The sequence below is a fragment of the Gorilla gorilla genome, chromosome 10, assembly GCF_029281585.2.
Source record: "Gorilla gorilla gorilla isolate KB3781 chromosome 10, NHGRI_mGorGor1-v2.1_pri, whole genome shotgun sequence".
NCBI classification, from domain to species: Eukaryota; Metazoa; Chordata; class Mammalia; order Primates; family Hominidae; genus Gorilla; species Gorilla gorilla.
This window is the reverse complement of record NC_073234.2, coordinates 115490216-115515508: the sequence shown is the minus strand read 5'-3', so window position 1 is coordinate 115515508 and position 25293 is coordinate 115490216. Positions and strand designations below refer to the sequence as shown.

The 25293-nt window shown below is 40.6% G+C and overlaps 1 protein-coding gene across 3 annotated transcripts in view; it reads left to right on the top strand.

Moving 5' to 3' along the window:
• The window catches only part of BLTP3B (bridge-like lipid transfer protein family member 3B), a 112562-nt gene that overhangs the window by 61728 nt on the left and 25541 nt on the right, over positions 1-25293 (top strand). For all 3 annotated transcript variants that reach the window (XM_004053733.5, XM_055358752.2, XM_063694232.1), the window contains one exon: positions 8862-9003. In XM_004053733.5, coding sequence (XP_004053781.2) covers positions 8862-9003 — 142 coding nt within the window. The remainder of the gene's footprint in view (positions 1-8861; positions 9004-25293) is intronic.

Genomic DNA, 25293 nt, shown 5'->3' with positions numbered 1-25293 from the left:
CTCACTTATAAGTGGGAGCTACACATTGAGTGCACATGGACACAAAGAGGGAAACAGTAGACATTGGGTCTTACTTGAGGGTGGAGGGTTGGGGAAGGGTGAGGATTGAAAAACTACTTAACGGGTACTGTGCCCGCTACTTGGGTTGTGAAATTATTTATACACCAAACCCCAGTGACACGTAGTTTACCAGTATAAAAAACCTGCACACGTACCCCCTGAACTAAAGCAAAAGTTGGAAGAACAAAAATAAAGACTTCAGACACCAACTACAACTTTGGGAGTTTCCAAAAACTACCCTCTGGTTCAAAATTCACTAGAAAGACTCACAGAACCACTGAAATATATTAAAGTCACATCCATTGTAGTCACATTATACAAATTACAACCAGCCATAGGAAGAGAAGCATAAGGCAGAGTCTTTTTTTCCTCCTCTGTATTAGTCCATTTTCATGCTTCTGATAAAGACATACCCAAGACTGGGCAATTTACAAAAGAAAGAGGTTTACTAGATGTACAGTTCCACATGGCTGGGGAAGCCTCACAATCATGGCGGAAGGCAAGGAGGAGCAAATCACATCTTGTGTGGATGGCAGCAGGCAAAGAGAGAGCTTGTGCAGGGAAACTCCCATTTTTAAAACCATCAGATCTCATGAGACTCATTCACTACCACAAGAACAGTGCAGGAAAGACCCACCCCCATAATTCAATCACCTTCCACCAGCTTCCTCCTACAACATGTGGGAATTGTGAGAGCAACAATTCAAGGTGAAATTTGGGTGGGGACACAGCCAAACCATATCATTCTGCCCTGGCCCCTCCCAAATCTTATGTCCTCAGATTTCTAAACCAATCATGCATTCCTAACTGTCCCCCAAAGTTTTAACTGATTTCACCATTAACTCAGAAGTCCACAGTCCAATGTCTTGTCTGAGACAAGACAAGTCCCTTCTGCCTATGAGCCTATAAAATCAAAGGCAATTCAGTTATTTCCTAGATACAATGGGGGTACAAGGTATTGGGTAAATACAGCCATTCCAAATGGGAGAAGTTGGCCAGAACAAAGGGGCTACAGGCCCCATGCAAATCCGAAATCCAGCAGGACAGTCAAATCTTAAAGTTCCAAAATGATTTCCTTTGACTCCATGTTTCACATGCATGTCACGCTGATGTTAAGAGGTGGGTTTCCAGGAGGCGGAGCTTACAGTGAGCTGAGATTGCGCCACTGTGCTCCAGCCTGGGCAACAGAGCAAGACTCTGTCTCAAAAAAAAAAAAAAAAAAGAGGTGGGTTCCATGGTCTTGGGCAGCTCTGCCCCTGTGGCTTTGAAGGATACAGCCTTCCTCTTGGCTGCTTTCATGGACTGGTATTGAGTGTCTGCTGGCACCTTTTCCAGGCACACGGTGCAAGGTGTCAGTGGATCTACCCTTCTGGAGTCAGGAGGACGGTGGCCCTCTTCTCACAGCTCCACTAGGTGGTACCCCAGTAGGGACTTTGTGTGGGGGCTTTGACCCCACATTTCCCTTCCACACTGCCCTAGCAGAGGTTCTCCATGAGGGCCCCACCCCTGCTGCAGAATTCTGCCTGGGCATCCAGGCATTTCCATACATCCACTGAAATCTAGGCGGAGACTCCCAATCCCCAGTTCTTGACTTCTGTGCACCAGCAGGCTCAGCACCATGTGGAAGCTGCCAAGGCTTGGGGCTTGCACCCTCTGAAGCTATGGCCCAAGCTCTGTGTTGGCCCCTTTCAGCCATGGCTGGAGCAGCTGGGATGCAGGGTACCAAATCCCTAGGCTGCACATAGCACAGGGAGCCTGGGCCTGGCCCATGAAACCACTTTTTCCTTCTAGGCCTCTGGGCCTATAATGGGAGGGGCTGCCGTGAAGACCTCTGACATGCCCTGGGAGATATTTTCCCCCATTGTCTTGGGGATTGACATTAGGCTTCTCTTTACTTATGCAAATTTCTGTAGCTGGCTTGAATTCTTCCTCAGAAAATGGGGTTTTCTTTCCTATCGCATTGTCAGGCTGCAAATTTTTTGAACTTTTATACTCTCCTTGCCTTATAAAATGAAATGCCTTTAAGAACACTCAAGTCACCCTTGAATGCATTGCTGCTTAGAAATTTCTTCCACGAGATACCCTAAATCATCTCTCAAGTTCAGAGTTCCACAGATCTCTAGGGCAGGGGCAAAATGCTGCCAGTCTGCTAAAACATAACAAGAGTCACCTTTCTTCCAGTTCCCAACAAGTTCCTCATCTCCATCTGAGACCACCTCAGCCCGGACCTTACTGTTCATATCACTTTCAGCATTTTTGTCAAAGCCATTCAACAAGTCTCAGGAAATTCCAAACTTTCCCACATTTTCCTGTCATCTTCTGACCCCTCCAAACTGTTCCAACCTCTGCCTGTTACCCAGTTCCAAGTCACTTCCGCATTCAGGTATCTTTTCAGCAGTGCCCCACTCTACTAGTACCAATTTACTGTATTAGTCGGTTTTCACACTGCTGATAAAGACATACCCAAGACTGGGCAATTTATACAGGAAAAACGTTTAGTAGACTTACAGTTCCACATGGCTGGGGAAGTCACAACCATGGCAGCAGAAAGCAAGGAGGAGCAAGTCATGTCTTACATGGATGGTGGCAGGCAAAGAGAGAGCTTGTGCAGGGAAACTCCCATTTTTAAAACCATCAGATCTTGTGAGACTCATTCACTACCACAAGAACAGTGCAGGAAAGACTTGCCCCCATAATTCAATCACCTCCCACCAGGTTCCTCACACAACACATGGGAACTGTCAGTTACAATTCAAGATGAGATTTGGGTGGGGACACAGCCAAACCATATCACCCCCACAGTACACTGATGTAATAATAATAAAACAGCGTCTTGGAGCACTTGAAATGTGAAACTTTTCCTCAGGACTTGTTAGCTTTCTAAGGATGTGGAACTGTATGCATAGATGTGTAAATATATGGATGGATGGATATTTAACAATATGCATGAAGTATTGGTCATGAGGTTTTACTCAATCTCTAGGTGAATTGGTAATCAGATTACCCAAAGCCCCCACCCTCTTAACGCAACTAGGCTATCAAGTGTGGCCAGCTCCACCCTGCGTCGTTTTGCTGTCATAAACTATCAGCTGTGGTGTCAGGGGCTGTGTTAGGCTGTTCTTGTGTTGTTGTAAAGAAGTACCTGAGACTGGATAATTTATAAAGAAAAGAAGTTTAATTGGCTTTTGGTTCTGCAGGCTGTATCGGAAGCATGATGTGGGCATCTGCTCAGCTTCTGGGGAGGAGGCCTCAGGGAACTTTTACACGTGGTGGAAGGTAAAGCAGGAGCAGGCACATCACATGGCAAAAGCAGGAGCAAGACAGAGAGTGGCGCAGGGAGGTGCCACATACTTTTAATCAACCAGACTTTATGAGAACTCACTATTGTGAGCACATCACCAAGCCAGGAGGTATCTGCCCCCATGACTCAAACACCTCCCATCAGGCTCCACCTCCAATACTGGGGATTACAGTTGAACATGAGATTTAGAGGGGACAATATCCAAACTCTATCAGGGGAAACCATAAATAGGAAATTCCAATTCCTAGTTGCTTCCCAGTAGCAGGGTCAAAGGGAGACCAATTTCCTTATTACACAATAGTCTCTGTGGAAGGATCTAAAATGCCTTTTTTGCTTTACGGAACTACAGTATACTATATATACTGTATTGGCTATACTGTGAATATAATTCTATAGCTAAGAACTCTGTCCTATTTATACTAACAATCTTACTCAGCTTATAATCACCTAACTTGGTCTAATTGCAGTGTTTGAGACCAACACGATAATATATGACCTATTCTTAAAAAATAAAAGATTTCTAGATTTATCATTTATAAATTGTTCTGGTTTATTTTGATAAGTCTGTGGCTTTGAGACTTAGTTTTATGTGAAAAGTTTTTATTTAACTCAGTGATTCCCCTCTGGGACCAATTTTGCCCCCCAGGGGACATTTGGCAATATCTGAAGATAGTTTTGGTTGTCACAACTGGACAGGGATGCTGCTGACATCTAGTGAGTAAAGACCAGTGGTGCTGCCTGTTAAATCCTACAATGTGCTGGTCAGTTCCCCACAATGAAGAATTATCTAGCTTAAAACGTCAGAAGTGCCAATGTTTAGAAACTGATTTAATAGTTAATTTCTCATTATGCAGTTACTACTTACTTTACATTCGATTTACAGTCATGTATTGCTTAACATCATTAACTGTACTTAGACGGTATGTACACTACTTACACTCCTAGGCTATATGTATGGTATATCCTATTCCTCCTAGGCTGTAATCTTGTATATCATGTTACTGTATTGAATACCGTATCAGTTATAACACAATGGTATTTGTGTATTTAAACCTTACCAAACATAGAAAATATACAGTAAAAATACAGTATAAAAGCTGTGTTATAATCTTATGGGATCCACATCTTATAAGTGGCCTGTCATTGGCAGAAATGTCATTATATGGTGCATGACCATATGCTCCAGCTTTTTAAATTTTAGGATTTAAATAAATTTATGTGGAAATGAGAAAGAGGAATCACTTATAATCCCACATGGTTGTGAGTGAAATACAGTAAGAAACCCTACATATATATACACAACCACACCAAACACAAAACAAAATAAACGAAAGTAAGTAGAAGAACATAAGATAGTATGTTTGTCCCAATTCGAATAGGTTTTTAACTATTAGAGGAAAAAAGAAATAAGCCGTTATTTGTTAAAATAAGTTGACATTTTGAATTGAAAAGAATTTGTATAGTCTTTATAAATTCAAGTCAGTGCCTTACAGTATCTAATTAAAAAGCTTTTCTCTGCATATATGGAAACAAATTCTTTTCAATTCAAAATGTCAACTTATTTTAACAAATAACGGCTTATTTCTTTAATGATTATTTCTTAATCATCATGATTGATTAAGCAATTTGGCTGGGCACGTTGGCTCACGCCTGTAATCCCAGCCATTTGGGAAGCCAAAGCGGGTGGATCACTTGAGGTCAGGAGTTGGAGACCAGCCTGGCCAACATAGCAAAACCCCCTCCCTAGTAAAAATACAAAAATTAGCTGGGAGTGATGGTGCATGCCTATAGTCCCAGCTACTCGGGAGGCTGAGGCACAAGAATCGCTTCAGTCCAGGAGGCAGAGGTTGCAGTGGGCCGAGATTGTGCCACTGCACTCCAGCCTGGATGACAGAGTGAGACTCTATCTCAAAAAAAAAAAAAAAAAAGATTGCTGAGGCAGTTTATATAAGAGGAAACATAAGTAAACCATTGAAAAATTATTCTACTTCATATGAGACATATACACGTCTATTGAATGATGAATGGAAAAAAAACATCTCTGGGTATACTAACTAAAACAAATAAATGAAACTGATAAAACTTTATTGGTTGAACTTTGTGAATATTAATATATGCATTTTTGATGACATTAGCTGGTTTTGGGGCTGAAAAAAATGTAACCAGAACCTTAAAACTAATAGTTTTTTTTTTTTTAATTTCAACTTTTATTGTAAACTCAGGGTACATGTGCAGGTTTGTTACATTTTTATGTTGCATGATGCTGAGGTTCAGGGTGTGATTATCCCATCATCCGGGTGGTCAGCATAGTACCCAACAGGTAGGTTTTCAGCCCTTATTCCCCTTCCTCCCTTCCTCCTTTTGGGGTCTCCAGTGTCTGTTGTTCCCTTTTTTGTCTCCATGCGTACCCAACATTTAGCTCCCACTTGTAAGTCAGAACATGCAGTACTGCAGCCTCACCAGCATCTGTATTTTGACTTTTTAATAATAGCCATTCTAACTAATGTATCTGAGATGGTATCTCACTGTGGTTTTGATTTACATTTCTCTGATGATTAGTGATGATTAGTGTATTGAGCATTGTTTCATATGCTTGTTGGCTGCACATATGTCTTCTTTTGAGAAGTGTGTGTTCATGTCCTTTGCCCACTTTTTAATGGTGTTTGGTTTTTGCTTGTTGACTTTTGTTCAAGTTCCTTATAGATTCTGGATATTAGACCTTTGTCAGATGAATAATTTGTGAATATTTTCTCCCATTCTGTAGGATGTCTGTTGACTCTGTTGATAGTTTATTTTGCTGTATAGAAGCTCTTTAATGAGGTCTCACTTGTCTATTTTTGTTTTTGTTGTGATTGCCGTTGAGGTCTTAGCCATAAATTCTTTGCTAAAGCCTATGTCCAGAATGGTATTTCCTAGCTTTTCTTCTAGAACTTTTATAGTTTGACTTCTTATATTTAAGTATTTGATCCATCTTGGGTTAATTTTTGTATATAGTAGAAGGTGTAGCCGGGCGTGGTGGCTCACACTTGTAATCCCAGCACTTTGAGAGGCCGAGGCGGGCGGATCACAAGGTCAGGAGTTCGAGACCAGCCTGGCCAACATAGTGAAACCCCATCTCTACTAAAAATACAAAACTTAGCTGGGTGTGGTGGTGCGCGCCTGTAATCCCAGCTACTCAGGAGGCTGAGGCAGGAGAATTGCTTGAACCCGGGAGGTAGAGGTTGCAGTGAGCTGAGATCGTGCCATTGCACTCCAGCCTGGGTGACAGAGCTAGACTCCGTCTCAAAAAAAAAAAAAAAAAAAAGGAAGGTGTAGGGGTCCAGTTTCATTCTTCTAAATATGACTAGCCAGTCATCCAGGCACCATTCATTGAATAGGGTGTCCTTTCCCCATTGCTTGTGATTGTTGAATTTGTCAAAGATCAGATAGTTATAGGTGTGCGATTTTATTTCTGGGTTCTCTATTCTGTTCCATTGATCTATGTCTCTGTTTTTGTATCAGTACCATGCCATTTTGGTTCCTTATAGTATAGTTATGTAATGTCTCCAGCTTTGTTCTTTTTTCTTAGAGTTGCTTTGGCTGTTCAGGCTTTTGGGTTTCATATGAATTTTTAAATATTTTAAATATTTTTTTCTAATTTTGTGCAAAATGATGTTTGTAGTTTGATAGGAATGACATTGAGTCTGTATATTGTTTTCAGCAGTGTGGACTTTTTTTTTTTTTTTTTGAAACAGCGTCTTGTTCTGTTGCCCAGGCTGGAATACAGTGGTGTTAGCTCACTACAACCTCCGTCTCCCGAGTTCAAGCGATTTTTATGCCTCAGCCTCCCAAGTAACTGGGATTACAGGCGTGTGCCACCACGCCCAGCTGATTTTTGTATTTTTGGTAGAGATGGGGTTTCGCCATGTTGGCCACGCTGGTCTCGAGCTCCTGGCCTCAAATGATCTGCCCGCCTCAGCCTCTCACAGTGCTGGGATTACAGATGTGAGCCATCATGCCTGGCCCAGTTCTTGTAGAGATCTTTTATCTTTTGGTTAGATGTAGTCCTAGGATTTGTTGTTGTTGTTGTTGTTTGGCTTTCACCTTGAATGTTACTGGTATATAAAAATACTGCTGATTGTTTACATTGATTTTGTATCCTGAAACTTTATTGAAGTTGCTTATCAGTCATGGGAGTCTTTTCGTGGAGTTTAGCATTTTCTAGGTATAGAATCATATTGTCAGCAAAGAGAAATAATTTGACTTCTTTTCCTATTTGGATGCCCTTTCTTTCTTTCTCTTGCCTGATTGCTCTAGCTAGAACTTCCAGTACTATTTTGAATAGGAGTCGTGAGAGGGGGCATCCTTGTCTTGTTCCATTCCTTAAGGGAAATGCTTTCAGCTTTTGCCACTTCAGAATGATGTTAGCTGTGAGTTTGTCATAGATTACTCTTACTGTTTTGAGGTATGTTTCTTTGATTCATAGTTTGTTGAGGGTTTTTATTGTGAAGGGACGTTGGATTTTATCAAAAGCATTTTCTTTGCCTATTGAGACAATCATATGGTTTTTGTTTTTAGTTCTGTTCGTGGTGAATCACATTTATTGATTTGTGTATAAAACATAGTCTTTTTGGAAAATGAATTTGAGTGATCAAACTATTTGACAGAAGTGTTTATAGCTATTATTTTTAAATTAATTTTTTATTGTGGTAAGGTATGACTGAATTTACAATAATAATTATATATATATATATATACACACACACACACATATTTAGGTTTTTGCCATTGAAAGTAATGGCAAAACTGCAATTACTTTTGCACCAACCTAATAATATCGGCTAGGTGCAGTGGCTCACGCCTGTAATCCCAGCACTTTGGGAAGCTGAGGTGGGTGGATTGCTTGAGGTCAGGAGTTTGAGACCAGCCTGGCCAACATGGCGAAACCCCATCTCTACCAAAAAAAAAAAATCTATGTCTGTATCTATATATTATATAATAATTGGCATTAAGCACATTCACGTTGTTGTGTAACCAGTACCATTATTCGTCTCCAGAGTTTTTATTATCTCAAGCAGAAACTGTATATAGCTGTATTATTTTTCATGGTAATGGAGAGATTATGGTAAAGATTATTTTAAACAGCGTACGGGGAAGCATTCTGGATTTGAGGACTTGGATCTATGTCCTGACTGCCATTTACTTATCTATATTATCTGATAGAATATCATTATCATTTTTCTGTTGTTTTTAAGGCTCACAATAATAAGTTTGTAAGGAATATTGTACAGTGTTGATTTTGTGATTGATAAGGATCCAAAAAGATTATAGAGTTTTCTGAATAGTTGATGGGTGTTTAAAAATAATTCCATGTGAAGTTAAATATATAATAAAGTTTACACTGGAAATTAACCATTAGCAAAGTTTTGTAAGTAGTTTTAAAAGTACTGTCTGGATTGCATAAATTATTTGGAAAGGTTTTTATTCAGTGTGATTTCAATAAACTTATTTATCTTTTCAGGTTTCTACAGCGGAACAATGTCGTTCTTCCCCCAAAAGCATGATTTGCTGCAATAAAAAATCCCTATATCTTCCACAAGAAATGTCAGCTGTCTATATAGAATTCACAGAATATTACTATCCAGATGGAAAGGATTTTCCAAGTAAGAGAGTTTTTAATTATTATTTGTCCATTATTTGAGAAAGTGTTTTTTTCTTGTTAATATTTTTGAGTTTTACAAATATGAAAAATAAATAAAACTATATTGTTCCTTATTTATTATTAGTTTTTTGAGAGATAGCATCTCACTGTGTTGCCCAGGCTGGTCTCAAACTCCTAGGCTCAAGCCATACTCCTGCCTTGGCCTCCCAAAGTGTTGGGATTGCAGGCATGAACCACTGTGCCAAGCCCCTATTGGTCTTTATTCTTATTGTGTGTAGTGCATAAGTCTCGTCTAACAGTTTTAGATGTTGTTATTATTTGTTTATGTATCCTTTTCCCTCCCTAGCTTGTAGAATCCTTGATGGCAGGAATCATGAGGTTTTTTCTTTTTTTTTTTCCAAGGCAGAGTCTCGCTCTGTCGCCCAGGCTAGAGTGCAGTGGCACGATCTCGGCTCACTGCAGTCTTGGCCTCCCAGATTCAAGTGATTCTTGTGTCTCAGCCTCCTGAGTAGCTGGGATTACAGGCATGCACCACCAGGCCCAGCTAATTTTTCTGTGTTTTTACTAGAGACAGGGTTTCACCATGTTGGCCAGGCTGGTCTTGAACTCCTGACCTCAAGTGATCTGCCCACCTTGGACTCCCAAAGTGCTGGGATTATAGGCATGAGCCGCCATGTCCAGCGCATCTGGTATTTATGTTCATTTTATTCCAGATATTCAACTTACTTTGTGCTTAATAGCTGTTTGTTAAAGAATCAGTGAAAGCTAGGTTATTTGTAGAATAAAGTCATTTGTTTCCCCTTAGTAAAACTCCATTTATATGTCAGCTATATAACTTCATTTATATATTATTGAAAAAGTAACTGAAGTTGTCATTTTAGCTGTAGAGAATTTTTTTGACTGTTTTAAAATGCCTAAATGTATACTTTGGGCAACTTTTGGCATTTACAATTTTTCAGAAATATTGAATTACATGAATTTTTATTTTTAGAAGCTTCTTTGGCTTTCTAACATTAAAATGATTGTACATTTGTATTCTTTGAATATTAAAACTCTTTAGCTTCCTAACATTAAAATGATTGTACATTTGTATTCTTTGAATATTAAAACTCTCTGCTATTGTCTCAGTTCATCTAGGAATTCTTTTTTTTTTTTTTTTTTTTTGGAGACAGAGTCTTGCTCTGTCGCCCAGGCTGGAGTGCAATGGCGTGATCTTGGCTTACTGGAACCTCTGCCTCCCGGGCCCAAACAATTCTTGTGCCCCAGGCTTCCGAGTAGCTGGGACTACATGTGTGTGCCAACACTCCTGGCTAATTTTTGTGTTTTTGATAGAGATAGGGTGTTGTCATGTTGGCCAGGCTGGTCTCTAACTCCTGGCCTCAAGTGGTCTGCCTGCCTCAGCCTCCCGAAGTGCTGGGATTACAGGTGTGAGCCACTGCACCTGGCCCATCTCGGAATTCTTAAACTAAATGTTGCCCTCTTTTCTGTGATACCTTTTTCATCATGCTAGGTGAAAATCATAGTTGAAAATATTTAGATGAAATAGGTTTTGTTATCAGAGGCATAACAAGTTTTATGTCCTTTCTTTAAAAGTAGAACTCCAAAATACTTAGACCTACTTGCCCATTTATTTAATATTGATTTATTAATATATGTTGTTTTTTTTCCTGAGACAGATTCTTGCTGTGTTGCCCAGGCTGGCATGCAGTGGTGCGATCTCAGCTCACTGCAACCTCCGCCTACCAGGTTCAAGTGATTCTTCTGAGTAGCTGGGACTACAGGCATGCACCACCACATCTGGCTGATTTCTGTAATTTTTTTTTTTTTAGTAGAGGCGAGGTTTCTTTTCTCCTTGTTGGCCAAGCTGGTCTTGAGCTCTAGGCCTCAAATGATCTGACCTCCTTGGCTTCCCAAAGTGCTGGGATTACAGGCATGAGCCACCGCACCCACCCTATTAATATATGTTTTTAGTTTCAAAAGGAACTTCTGATCCTTATACCATAGATTTTGCCTTTGTTGCTAAATTAAGAGATGGCATCCTGGGAATTACAAGGCTGTCTATCTATTTTATTGCTTTATTCCTAGTTTGGGTTAAACTTCTGGCATTGGCCAGGCGCAGTGGCTCAAGCCTGTAATCCCAGCACTTTAGGAGGCTGAGGCGGGTGGATCACCTGAGGTCAGGAGTTCAAGACCAGCTTAACCAATGTAGTAAAACCCTGTCTACTAAAAATGCCAAATTAGCCGTGCGTGGTGGCACATGCCTGTAATCTGTTCACTTGAACCTGGGAGGCAGAGGTTGCAGTGAGCTGGGATCACACCATTGCACTCCAGCCTGGGCAACAAGAGTGAAACTCCGTCTCAAAAAAAAAAAAGATTAATTAATTAAAAATAAAAAACCTTCTGGCATTTAATCCTATCTTCATGTTTCAACAATCTTTTGTGGTTTTTTGTTTTGTTTTGTTTATCTGTGTGTGTTTCTCATTTGTTTCTCTCAGCTGCCTTCCTAAGCAGATGAGAAAACTCAAGATAGGTGAAGGAAGACATCTGCTCTGCATCTCATAGGGAGTAAAATGGCACAGTTGAAACTCAAGCATTGTCTTGTAAATCTAAATTCATTGTTTTTTCCCCACTGTATTACACTGCTCCCCTTTACCCATGTATTCACCACGGCCATTGTCTGTTATTGCATAATCATAGTATTCCAGCCATGGCCCCATAATTGTTTTTCTTAAATAAAATATATCGTTGAACAAGTAATTTTTAAAAATTTTATTCTATTTTATTTTTATTTAAAAAAATTTTTTATTTCCATAGGTTATTGGGGAACAGGTGGTGTTTTGTTACATGAGTAAGTTGTTTAGTGGTGATTTGTGAGATTTTGCTGCACCCATCACTGGAGCAGTATACACTGTACCCTATTTGTAGTCTTTTATCCCTCACCCCCTTCCCACCCTTTCCCCCTGAGTCCTCAAAGTCCATTGTCTCATTCTTATGCTTTTGCATTCTCATAGCTTAGCTCCCAGTTATGAGGAAGAACACATACGATGTTTGGTTTTCTGCTTCTGAGTTACTTCACTTAGAATAATAGTCTGCAGTCTTATCCAGGTTGCTGCAAATGCCATTAATTCATTCCTTTTTATGGCTGAGTAGTATTCCATCACATATATATGTGTATATATATATATACACTTCATATATATACACATCATATATATACATATACACACACACACACACACACACACCATGTTGGCCAGGCTACACCAGGCTGGTGTAGAATATACACACACACACACACACACACACACCACAGTTTCTTTATCCACTCACTGATTGCTAGAGGTTGCTGCAAATGCCATTAATTCATTCCTTTTTATGGCTGGGTAGTATTCCATCATATATATACACACATACACACGTATGTATATACATATATATACACACGCACATATATGTATGTATATACATATGCACACACAAACACCCCCACCCACCACAGTTTCTTTATCCTTTCATTGATTGCTGGGCATTTGGGTTGGTTCCACGTTTTGTAATTGCGAATTTTGCTGCTATAAACGTGTGTGCAAGTATCTTTTTCATATAATGACTTCTTTTCCTCTGGGTGGATACCAAGTAGTGGGATTGCTGGATCAAATGGTAGTTCTACTTTTAGTGCCTTTTTTGTTTTTTGAGATGGAGTCTTACTCTGTCGCCCAGGCTGGAGTGCAGCAGCACGATCTAGGCTCACTGTAACCTCCACTTCCTGGGTTCAAGCGATTCCCCTCCCTCAGCCTCCTGAGTAGCACCACTGCATCTAGCTAATTTTTGTATTTTTACAAAATTTTAACGTGTTGCCCAGGCTGATCTTGAACTCCTGACCTTGTGATCTGCCTGCCTCAGCCTCCTAAAGTGCTGGGATGACAGGCGTGAGCCACCATGCTCTGCCTACTTTTAGCTCTTTAAGGAATCTCCACACTGTTTTCCATAGTGGTTGTACTAGTTTATATTCCCACCAGCAGTGTGGAAGTATTCTCTGTTCACTGCATCAATGCCAACATGTACTATTTTTTGATTATGGCCTTTCTTGAAGTGAGAATGGTGGTATCGCATTGTGGTTTTGATTTGCATTTCCCTGATCATTAGTGATGTTGAGCATTTTTTTCTATGTTTGTTGGCCATTTGTATATGTTCTTTTGAGAACTGTCTACTCATTGTCTCAGCCATCAATCCCTTTTTGGTGGGATTGTTTGTTTTTTTCTTGTTGATTTGAGTTCATTGTAGCTTCTGGATGTTAGTCCTTTGTCAGATGTATATAGATTGTGAAGAGTTTTTCCCACTTTGTGGGTTGTCTGTTTACTCTGCTAACTGTTCCTTTTGCTGTGCAAAGCTGTTTAATTAAGTCTCAGCAATTTATCTTTACTTTTATTACATTCCCCTTTAGGTTCTTGGTCTTGTGTAAGCCAATGTGTAGAAGAATCTTTCCAGTGTTATCTTCTAGAATTTTTATAGTTTCAGGGCTTAGATTTAAGTCCTTAATCCATCTTGAGTTGATTTTTGTGTAAAGTGAGAGAAGAAGATCCAGTTTCATTCTCCCACATATGGCTAGCCAGTTATCCCAGCACCATTTGTTGAAAAGTGTGTCCTTTCCCCACTTTATGTTTTTGTTTGCCTTGTTGAAGATCAGTTAGCTGTAAGTATTTGGGTTTACTTCTGGATTCTCTGTTCTGTTCCATTGGTCTATGTGCCTATTTTTATACAGTACCGTGCTGTTCTGATGAGTATGGCCTTATAGTATAGTTTGAAATCAGGTAATATGATGCCTCCAGTTTTGTTCTTTTTGCTTAGTCTTGCTTTGGCCATGTGGACTCTTTTTTGGTTCCATATGAGATTTTGAATTGTTTTTTCTAGTTCTGTGAAGAATGATGGTGGTATTTTGATGGGAATTGCATTGAATTTGTAAATTGCTTTTGGCAGTATGGCCATTTTCCCAATATTGATTCCACCCATCGATGAGCATGGGATGTGTTTCCATTCGTTTGTGTCGTCTGTGACTTCTTTCAGCAGTGTTTTGTAACTAACATTAATGCAGTGTTTTGTAGTTTTCCTTGTAGAGGTCTTTTACTTCCTTGGTTAGGTATATTCCTAAGTTTTTGTTTTTTTTTTTAGCTGGTCCTGGACTTTTTTTTGTTGGTAATTTTTAAATTATCATTTCAGTTTGGCTGCTTGTTATTGGTCTGTTCAGACTATCTAATTCTTCCTGATTTAAGCTAGGAGGGTTGTATTTTTCCAGGAATTCTTCCGTGTCTTGTAGGTTTTCTAGTATATGCGCATAAAGGTGTTCATAGTTGCCTTGAATGACCTTTTGTATTTCTGTGGTGTCAGTTGTAGTATCTCCTGTTTTGTTTCTTACTGAACTTATTTGGATTTTCTCTCTTCTTGGTTAATCTTGCCAGTGGTCTATCAATTTTATTTATCTTTTCAAAGAAACAGCTTTTTGTTTAATTTGTCTTTTGTATTCTTTTTGTTTGTTTCAATTTCATTTAGTTCTGCTCTGATATTGGTCATTGCCTTTCTTCTGCTGGGTTTGGGTTTGGTTTGTTCTTGTTTCTCTAGTTCCTTGAGGTGTGACCTTAGGTTGTCTGTTTGTGCTGTTTCAGACTTTTTGATGTAGGCATTTAGAACTATGAACTTTCCTCTCAGCACCACCTTTGCTGTGTCCCAAAGGTTTTGATAGGTTGTGTCACTATAGTTGTTCAGTTCGAAGAATTTTTTAATTTCCATCTTGATTTCATTTTTGACCCAGTGATCATTCAGGAGCAAGTTATTTAATTTCCAGGTATTTGCATGGTTTTGAAGGTTCCTTCGAAGTAGATTTCCAGTTTTATTCCATTGTGATCTGAGAGAGTGCTTGATATAATTTCTTTTTTTTTTTTTTTTTTTTTATTATACTTTAAGTTTTAGGGTACATGTGCACATTGTGCGGGTTAGTTACATATGTATACATGTGCCATGCTGGTGGTATATCTCCCAATGCTATCCCTCCCCCCTCCCCCCACCCCACAACAGTCCCCAGAGTGTGATATTCCCCTTCCTGTGTCCATGTGATCTCATTGTTCAATTCCCACCTATGAGTGAGAATATGCGGTGTTTGGTTTTTTGTTCTTGCGATAGTTTACTGAGAATGATGGTTTCCAATTTCATCCATGTCCCTACAAAGGACATGAACTCATCATTTTTTATGGCTGCATAGTATTCCATGGTGTATATGTGCCACATTTTCTTAATCCAGTCTATCATTGTTGGACATTTGGGTTGGTTCCAAGTCTTTGCTATTGTGAATAATGCCGCAATAAACATACGTGTGCATGTGTCTTTATAGCAGCATGATTTATAGTCCTTTGGGTATATACCCAGTAATGGGATGGCTGGGTCAAATGGTATTTCTAGTTCTAGATCCCTGAGGAATCGCCACACTGACTTCCACAATGGTTGAACTAGTTTACAGTCCCACCAACAGTGTAAAAGTGTTCCTATTTCTCCACATCCTCTCCAGCACCTGTTGTTTCCTGACTTTTTAATGATTGCCATTCTAACTGGTGTGAGATGATATCTCATAGTGGTTTTGATTTGCATTTCTCTGATGGCCAGTGATGATGAGCATTTTTTCATGTGTTTTTTGGCTGCATAAATGTCTTCTTTTGAGAAGTGTCTGTTCATGTCCTTCGCCCACTTTTTGATGGGGTTGTTTGTTTTTTTCTTGTAAATTTGTTTGAGTTCATTGTAGATTCTGGATATTAGCCCTTTGTCAGATGAGTAGGTTGTGAAAATTTTCTCCCATATTGTAGGTTGCCTGTTCACTCTGATGGTAGTTTCTTTTGCTGTGCAGAAGCTCTTTAGTTTAATTAGATCCCATTTGTCAATTTTGGCTTTTGTTGCCATTGCTTTTGGTGTTTTGGACATGAAGTCCTTGCCCACGCCTATGTCCTGAATGGTAATGCCTAGGTTTTCTTCTAGGGTTTTTATGGTTTTAGGTCTAACGTTTAAATCTTTAATCCATCTTGAATTGATTTTTGTATAAGGTGTAAGGAAGGGATCCAGTTTCAGCTTTCTACATATGGCTAGCCAGTTTTCCCAGCACCATTTATTAAATAGGGAATCCTTTCCCCATTGTTTGTTTTTCTCAGGTTTGTCAAAGATCAGATAGTTGTAGGTATGCGGCGTTATTTCTGAGGGCTCTGTTCTGTTCCATTGATCTATATCTCTGTTTTGGTACCAGTACCATGCTGTTTTGGTTACTGTAGCCTTGTAGTATAGTTTGAAGTCAGGTAGTGTGATGCCTCCAGCTTTGTTCTTTTGGCTTAGGATTGACTTGGCAATGCGGGCTCTTTTTTGGTTCCATATGAACTTTAAAGTAGTTTTTTCCAATTCTGTGAAGAAAGTCATTGGTAGCTTGATGGGGATGGCATTGAATCTGTAAATTACCTTGGGCAGTATGGCCATTTTCACGATATTGATTCTTCCTACCCATGAGCATGGAATGTTCTTCCATTTGTTTGTATCCTCTTTTATTTCCTTGAGCAGTGGTTTGTAGTTCTCCTTGAAGAGGTCCTTCACATCCCTTGTAAGTTGGATTCCTAGGTATTTTATTCTCTTTGAAGCAATTGTGAATGGGAGTTCACTCATGATTTGGCTCTCTGTTTGTCTGTTATTGGTGTATAAGAATGCTTGTGATTTTTGTACATTGATTTTGTATCCTGAGACTTTGCTGAAGTTGCTTATCAGCTTAAGGAGATTTTGGGCTGAGACAATGGGGTTTTCTAGATAAACAATCATGTCGTCTGCAAACAGGGACAATTTGACTTCCTCTTTTCCTAATTGAATACCCTTTATTTCCTTCTCCTGCCTGATTGCCCTGGCCAGAACTTCCAACACTATGTTGAATAGGAGCGGTGAGAGAGGGCATCCCTGTCTTGTGCCAGTTTTCAAAGGGAATGCTTCCAGTTTTTGCCCATTCAGTATGATATTGGCTGTGGGTTTGTCATAGATAGCTCTTATTATTTTGAAATACGTCCCATCAATACCTAATTTATTGAGAGTTTTTAGCATGAAGGGTTGTTGAATTTTGTCAAAGGCTTTTTCTGCATCTATTGAGATAATCATGTGGTTTTTGTCTTTGGCTCTGTTTATATGCTGGATTACATTTATTGATTTGCGTATATTGAACCAGCCTTGCATCCCGGGGATGAAGCCCACTTGATCATGGTGGATAAGCTTTTTGATGTGCTGCTGGATTCGGTTTGCCAGTATTTTATTGAGGATTTTTGCATCAATGTTCATCAAGGATATTGGTCTAAAATTCTCTTTTTTGGTTGTGTCTCTGCCCGGCTTTGGTATCAGAATGATGCTGGCCTCATAAAATGAGTTAGGGAGGATTCCCTCTTTTTCTATTGATTGGAATAGTTTCAGAAGGAATGGTACCAGTTCCTCCTTGTACCTCTGGTAGAATTCGGCTGTGAATCCATCTGGTCCTGGACTCTTTTTGGTTGGTAAACTATTGATTATTGCCACAATTTCAGCTCCTGTTATTGGTCTATTCAGAGATTCAACTTCTTCCTGGTTTAGTCTTGGGAGAGTGTATGTGTCAAGGAATGTATCCATTTCTTCTAGATTTTCTAGTTTATTTGCGTAGAGGTGTTTGTAGTATTCTCTGATGGTAGTTTGTATTTCTGTGGGATCGGTGGTGATATCCCCTTTATCATTTTTTATTGTGTCTATTTGATTCTTCTCTCTTTTTTTCTTTATTAGTCTTGCTAGCGGTCTATCAATTTTGTTGATCCTTTCAAAAAACCAGCTCCTGGATTCATTGATTTTTTGAAGGGTTTTTTGTGTCTCTATTTCCTTCAGTTCTGCTCTGATTTTAGTTATTTCTTGCCTTCTGCTAGCTTTTGAATGTGTTTGCTCTTGCTTTTCTAGTTCTTTTAATTGTGATGTTAGGGTGTCAATTTTGGATCTTTCCTGCTTTCTCTTGTGGGCATTTAGTGCTATAAATTTCCCTCTACACACTGCTTTGAATGCATCCCAGAGATTCTGGTATGTTGTGTCTTTGTTCTCGTTGGTTTCAAAGAACATCTTTATTTCTGCCTTCATTTCGTTATGTACCCAGTAGTCATTCAGGAGCAGGTTGTTCAGTTTCCATGTAGTTGAGCGGCTTTGAGTGAGATTTTTAATCCTGAGTTCTAGTTTGATTGCACTGTGGTCTGAGAGATAGTTTGTTATAATTTCTGTTCTTTTACATTTGCTGAGGAGAGCTTTACTTCCAACTATGTGGTCAATTTTGGAATAGGTGTGGTGTGGTGCTGAAAAAAATGTATATTCTGTTGATTTGGGGTGGAGAGTTCTGTAGATGTCTATTAGGTCCACTTGGTGCAGAGCTGAGTTCAATTCCTGGGTATCCTTGTTGACTTTCTGTCTCGTTGATCTGTCTAATGTTGACAGTGGGGTGTTAAAGTCTCCCATTATTAATGTGTGGGAGTCTAAGTCTCTTTGTAGGTCACTCAGGACTTGCTTTATGAATCTGGGTGCTCCTGTATTGGGTGCATATATATTTAGGATAGTTAGCTCCTCTTGTTGAATTGATCCCTTTACCATTATGTAATGGCCTTCTTTGTCTCTTTTGATCTTTGTTGGTTTAAAGTCTGTTTTGTCAGAGACTAGGATTGCAACCCCTGCCTTTTTTTGTTTTCCATTTGCTTGGTAGATCTTCCTCCATCCTTTTATTTTGAGCCTATGTGTGTCTCTGCACGTGAGATGGGTTTCCTGAATACAGCATACTGATGGGTCTTGACTCTTTATCCAACTTGCCAGTCTGTGTCTTTTAATTGGAGAATTTAGTCCATTTACATTTAAAGTTAATATTGTTATGTGTGAATTTGATCCTGTCATTATGATGTTAGCTGGTGATTTTGCTCATTAGTTGATGCAGTTTCTTCCTAGTCTCCATGGTCTTTACATTTCGGCATGATTTTGCAGCGGCTGGTACTGGTTGTTCCTTTCCATGTTTAGCGCTTCCTTCAGGAGCTCTTTTAGGGCAGGCCTGGTGGTGACAAAATCTCTCAGCATTTGCTTGTCTGTAAAGTATTTTATTCCTCCTTCACTTATGAAGCTTAGTTTGGCTGGATATGAAATTCTGGGTTGAAAATTCTTTTCTTTAAGAATGTTGAATATTGGCCCCCACTCTCTTCTGGCTTGTAGGGTTTCTGCCGAGAAATCCGCTGTTAGTCTGATGGGCTTCCCTTTGAGGGTAACCCGACCTTTCTCTCTGGCTGCCCTTAACATTTTTTCCTTCATTTCAACTTTGGTGAATCTGACAATTATGTGTCTTGGAGTTGCTCTTCTCGAGGAGTATCTTTGTGGTGTTCTCTGTATTTCCTGAATCTGAATGTTGGCCTGCCTTGCTAGATTGGGGAAGTTCTCCTGGATAATATCCTGCAGAGTGTTTTCCAACTTGGTTCCATTCTCCGCATCACTTTCAGGTACACCAATCAGACGTAGATTTGGTCTTTTCACATAGTCCCATATTTCTTGGAGGCTTTGCTCATTTCTTTTTATTCTTTTTTCTCTAGACTTCCCTTCTCGCTTCGTTTCATTCATTTCATCTTCCATTGCTGATACCCTTTCTTCCAGTTGATCGCATCGGCTCCTGAGGCTTCTGCATTCTTCACGTAGTTCTCGAGCCTTGGTTTTCAGCTCCATCAGCTCCTTTAAGCACTTCTCTGTATTGGTTATTCTAGTTATACATTCTTCTAAATTTTTTTCAAAGTTTTCAACTTCTTTGCCTTTGGTTTGAATGTCCTCCCGTAGCTCAGAGTAATTTGATCGTCTGAAGCCTTCTTCTCTCAGCTTGTCAAACTCATTCTCCATCCAGCTTTGTTCCGTTGCTGGTGAGGGACTGCGTTCCTTTGGAGGAGGAGAGGTGCTCTGCGTTTTAGAGTTGCCAGTTTTTCTGTTCTGTTTTTTCCCCATCTTTGTGGTTTTATCTACTTTTGGTCTTTGATGATGGTGATGTACAGATGGGTTTTCAGTGTGGATGTCCTTTCTGTTTGTTAGTTTTCCTTCTAACAGACAGGACCCTCAGCTGCAGGTCTGTTGGAATACCCTGCCGTGTGAGGTGTCAGTGTGCCCCTGCTGGGGGGTGCCTCCCAGTTAGGCTGCTCGGGGGTCAGGGGTCAGGGACCCACTTGAGGAGGCAGTCTGCCCGTTCTCAGATCTCCAGCTGCGTGCTGGGAGAACCACTGCTCTCTTCAAAGCTGTCAGACAGGGACATTTAAGTCTGCAGAGGTTACTGCTGTCTTTTTGTTTGTCTGTGCCCTGCCCCCAGAGGTGGAGCCTACAGAGGCAGGCAAGCCTCCTTGAGCTGTGGTGGGCTCCACCCAGTTCGAGCTTCCCGGCTGCTTTGTTTACCTAATCAAGCCTGGGCAATGGCGGGCGCCCCTCCCCCAGCCTCGCTGCCGCCTTGCAGTTTGATCTCAGACTGCTGTGCTAGCAATCAGCGAGATTCCGTGGGCGTAGGACCCTCCGAGTCAGGTGTGGGATATAGTCTCGTGGTGCGCCGTTTTTTAAGCCGGTCTGAAAAGCGCAATAATCGGGTGGGAGTGACCCGATTTTCCAGGTGCGTCCGTCACCCCTTTCTTTGACTCAGAAAGGGAACTCCCTGACCCCTTGCGCTTCCCAGGTGAGGCAATGCCTCGCCCTGCTTTGGCTCGCGCACGGTGCGCTGCACCCACTGGCCTGCGCCCACTGTCTGGCACTCCCTAGTGAGATGAACCCAGTACCTCAGATGGAAATGCAGAAATCACCCGTCTTCTGCGTCGCTCACGCTGGGAGCTGTAGACCGGAGCTGTTCCTATTCGGCCATCTTGGCTCTCCAACTATAATTTCAACTTTCTTAAATTTATTGAGGCTTTTTTTGTGGCCTATCATATGGTCTGTCTCTTGGAGAAAGTTCCATGCTCTGTTGAATAGAATGTATATTCTGCAGTTGTTGGATGGAATGTTCTGTAAATATCTGTTAAGTCCATTTGTTCCAGAGTATAGTTTTTTTTTTTTTTTGAGATGGAGTCTTGCTCTGTCGCCTAGGCTGGAGTGCAGTGGTGTGATCTCGGCTCACTGCAAGCTCTGCCTTCCGGGTTCAGGCCATTCTCCTGCTTCAGCCTCCAGAGTAGCTGGGACTACAGGTGCCTGCCACCCTGCCCGGCTAATTTTTTGTATTTTTTTTTTTTAGTAGAGACAGGGTTTCACCGTGTTAGCCAGGATGGTCTCGATTTCCTGACCTTGTGATCTGCCTGCCTCGGCCTCCCAAAGTGCTGGGATTATAGGCATGAGCCACCAAGCCCGGCTGGAGTATAGTTTAAATCCATTGTTTCTTTGTTGACTTTCTGTCTTGATGACCTGTCTAGTGCTGTCAGTTGAGTATTGAAATCCCCCACTATTATTGTGTTGCTATCTATCTCATTTCTTAGGCCTATTAGTAATTGTTTTATAAATTTGGGAACTCCAGTGTTAGGTGCATGTACATTTCAGATTGTGATAGTTTACTGTTGCACAAGGCCTTTTATCATTGTATAATGTCGTTCTTTGTCTTTTTTAACTGCTGTTCCTTTAAGATTTGTCTGATACAAGAATAGCTACTCCTGCTTGCTTTTAATGTCCATGTGCATGAAATGTCTTTTTCCATCCCTTTACCTTAAGTTTGTGTGAGTCCTTATTTGTTAGGTGAGTCTCTTGAAGGCAGCAGATGGTTGGTGAATACTGGGGGAACCTGTCCCCAGTATTTCAATGTAGGTTCTTTCTCTGTTTTCCCTAAGTGTTGGCCAATCTGAGAAATAAAGAGAAAGAGTACAAAGAGAGGAATTTTACATCTGTGCCACCAGGGGGTGACATCACATGGTGGTAGGACCGTGATGCCCACCTGAGCCTCAAAACCAGCAGGTTTTTATTAAGGACTTCAAAAGGCGGGGAGGCGTATGAACAGGGAGTAGGTCACAAAGATCACATGCTTCAAAGGGCAAAAAGGAGAACAAAGATCACATGCTTTTGAGGCCAATAAAGATCACAAGGCAAAGGGCAAAGCAAAGATCACAAGGCAAAGGGCAAAATCAAAAACTCCTAATAAGGGTCTATGTTCAGCTGTGCATGTATTGTCTTGATAAACATCTTAAACAACAGAAATCAGGGTTCAAGATCAGAGCACTGGTCTGACCTCAAATTTACTGGGGAGTGGTCTTTTCCCAACCCTCATAAGCCTGAGGGTACTGCAGGAGACCAGGGCATATTTCAGTCCTTATCTCAACCGCATAAGACAGACACTTCCAGAGTGGCCATTTATAGACCTCCCCCCAGGAATGCAATTCCTTTCCCAGGGTCTTAATTATTAATATTCCTTGCTAGGAAAAGAATTTAGCGATATCTTCGCTACTTGCACGTCCGTTTATAGGCTCTCTGCAAGAAGAAAAATATGGCTCTGTTCTGCTCCACCCCGCAGGCAGTCAGACCTTATTATGGTTGTCTTCCCTTGTTCCCTGAAAATCGCTGTTATTCTGTTTTTTTTTTTCAAGGTGCACTGATTTCATATTGTTCAAACACACGTTTTACAATCAATTTGTATAGTTAACGCATTCATCACAGTGGACCTGAGGTGACATACATCCTCAATTTACGAAGATAACAGGATTAAGAGATTAAAGTAAGACAGACATAAAAAATTATAAGAATATTATTAGGGAAGTGATAAATGTCCATGAAATCTTCACAATTTATACTCCTCTGCCATGGCTCCAGCTGGTCCCTCTGTTCAGGGTCCCTGACTTCCCACAACAGGTGAATTCTTATCTATTTTGCAGTTCTGTATCTTCTAAGTGGAGCATTTAGGCCACTTACATTCAATGTTAGTATTGAGACGTGAGGTACCATTCCATTCATCATGCTATTTGTTGCCTGTATACCTTGTTTTTTTTTTTTAATTGTATTTTTGTTTTATAGATCTCTGAAATTTATGCTTTAAAGAGGTTCTGTTGTGTTTCCAGGATTTGTTTCAAGATTTCGAGCTCGTTTTAGCAGTTCTCGTAGTGGTAGCTTGATAGTGGTAAATTCTCTCAGCATTTGTTTTTCTGAAAAACACTGTATCTTTACTTGACATGTGAAGCTTAGTTTCACTAGATAAAGAATTCTTGGCTGATAATTGTTTTGTTTGAGGAAGCTGAAGATAGGGCTAGAATCCCTTCTAGCTTCTAGGGTTTCTGCTGAGAAACCTGCTATTAATCTGATAGATTTTCCATTATAGGTTACCTGGTGCTTCTGTCTCACAGCTCTTAAGATTCTTTCCTTCGTCTTAACTTTAGATAACCTGATGACAATGAGCCTAGGCAATCATCTTTTTGTGATGAATTTCCCAGGTGTTCTTTGTGCTTCTTGTATTTGGATGTTTAGGTCTGTAGCAAGGTCAGGGAAGTTTTCCTCAATTATTCCCCCAAATATGTTTTCTAAACTTTTAGATTTCTCTTCCTCCTTAGGAACACCAATTATTCTTAGGTTTGGTTGTTTAACATAATCCCAGACTTCCTGGAGGCTTTGTTCATGTTTTCTTATTCTTTTTTTCTTTGTCTTTGTCGGACTGGGTTAATTCAAAGACCTTGTCTTCGAGCTCTGAATTTGTTTCTTCTACTTGTTCAATTCTATTGCTGAGACTTTCTATAGCATTTCGCATTTCTATGAGTGTGTCTATTTATTCCTGAAGTTTTGATTGGTTTTTATTTATGCTATCTATTTCCTTGAATATTTCTTCTTTCACTTCTTGTATCATTTTTTGGATTTCCTTACATTGGGCTTTGCGTTTTTCTGGTGCCTCCCTGATTAGCCTAATAACTAACCTCCTGAATTCTTTTTCAAGTAAATCAGGGATTTCTTCTTGGTTTGGGTCCATTGCTGGTGTGCTATTGTGATTTGTTGGAGGTGTTAAAGAACCTTGTCTTGTCGTATTACCAGAGTTGTTTTTCTGGTTCTTTCTCATTTGGGTAGGCTCTCTCAGAGGTAATGTCTAGGACTGAAGGCTGTTGTTCAGATTCTTTTGTCCCATGGCATGTTCCCTCGGAGTGGTGTTCTCCCTTTTTTTCTTTTTCTTTTTTTGAGACGGAGTTCACTCTTGTTGCCCAGGCTGGAGTGCAATGGCACAATCTAGGCTTACCGCAACCTTCGTCTCCTGGGCTCAAGTGATTCTCCCGCCTCAGCCTCCCGAGTAGCTGGGATTACAGGCGCCTGCCACCACACCAGGCTAACTTTGTATTTTTAGTAGAGACAGGGTTTCTCTGTGTTGGTCAGGCTGGTCTTGAACTCCCGACCTCAGGTGATCCACCCACCTTGACCTCCCAAAGTGCTGGGATTACAGGCGTGAGCCACTGTGCCTGGCCGGTATTCTCCCTTTCTTCTTATGGGTGTGGATTCTGAGAGCCAAGCTGTGGTGATTGTTATCTCTCTTCTGGATCTAGCCACCCAGCAAGTCTACCAGGCTCTGGGCTGGTACTGGAGGTTGTCTGCACAGAGTTCTGTGATGTGAACCATCTGTGGCTCAGCTGTGAGTACCAGCACAGTATTTGGGTTGTCTCTCAGGTCCTGCAGGAGCAATGTGCTTCTTTCAGAGGGTCTACGGGTCCTCCCAGTTTTCCTGATTTATTCCTGTAGTGATTCTGGAGCAAAAATTCACTATGTGAGCCTCCACACACTGCTACGTCCATCTGAGTCGGAGCTGCAAACTAGTCCTGCCTCCCGCCTGCCACCTTGTCCCTGAACAAGTAATTTTTCTTCAGAGTTAAGAGTAGTTTCCATTATTTATGACTTCTAAGCTGTTTTTTTTTTTTTAAATTCCTTTCTTTTTTTTTTGAGACAGTCTCACTCTGTGCCTGGGCTGGAGTACTGTGGAGCAATCGTGGCTCACTGCCGTCTCAAACTCCTGGACTCAAGTGATCTTCCCACCTTAGCCTCGCTAGTAGCTAGGATTATAGGCATGAGCCATCATGTCCAGCTAATTTTAAATTTTTTGTGGATATAAGATCTCACTCTGTTGCCTGGGCTAGTCTCAAACTCCTGGGCTCAAGCCATCCTCCCGCTTTGGCGTCCCAAAGTGCTGGGATTACAGACATGAGCCAACACTCCCAGCCATCCAGGCTTATTTATACAAGCTTTGTTAGCATGTACCAAAGGAATTATAATCTCATTCTATAATCTGTACTTTTTTTTTCTG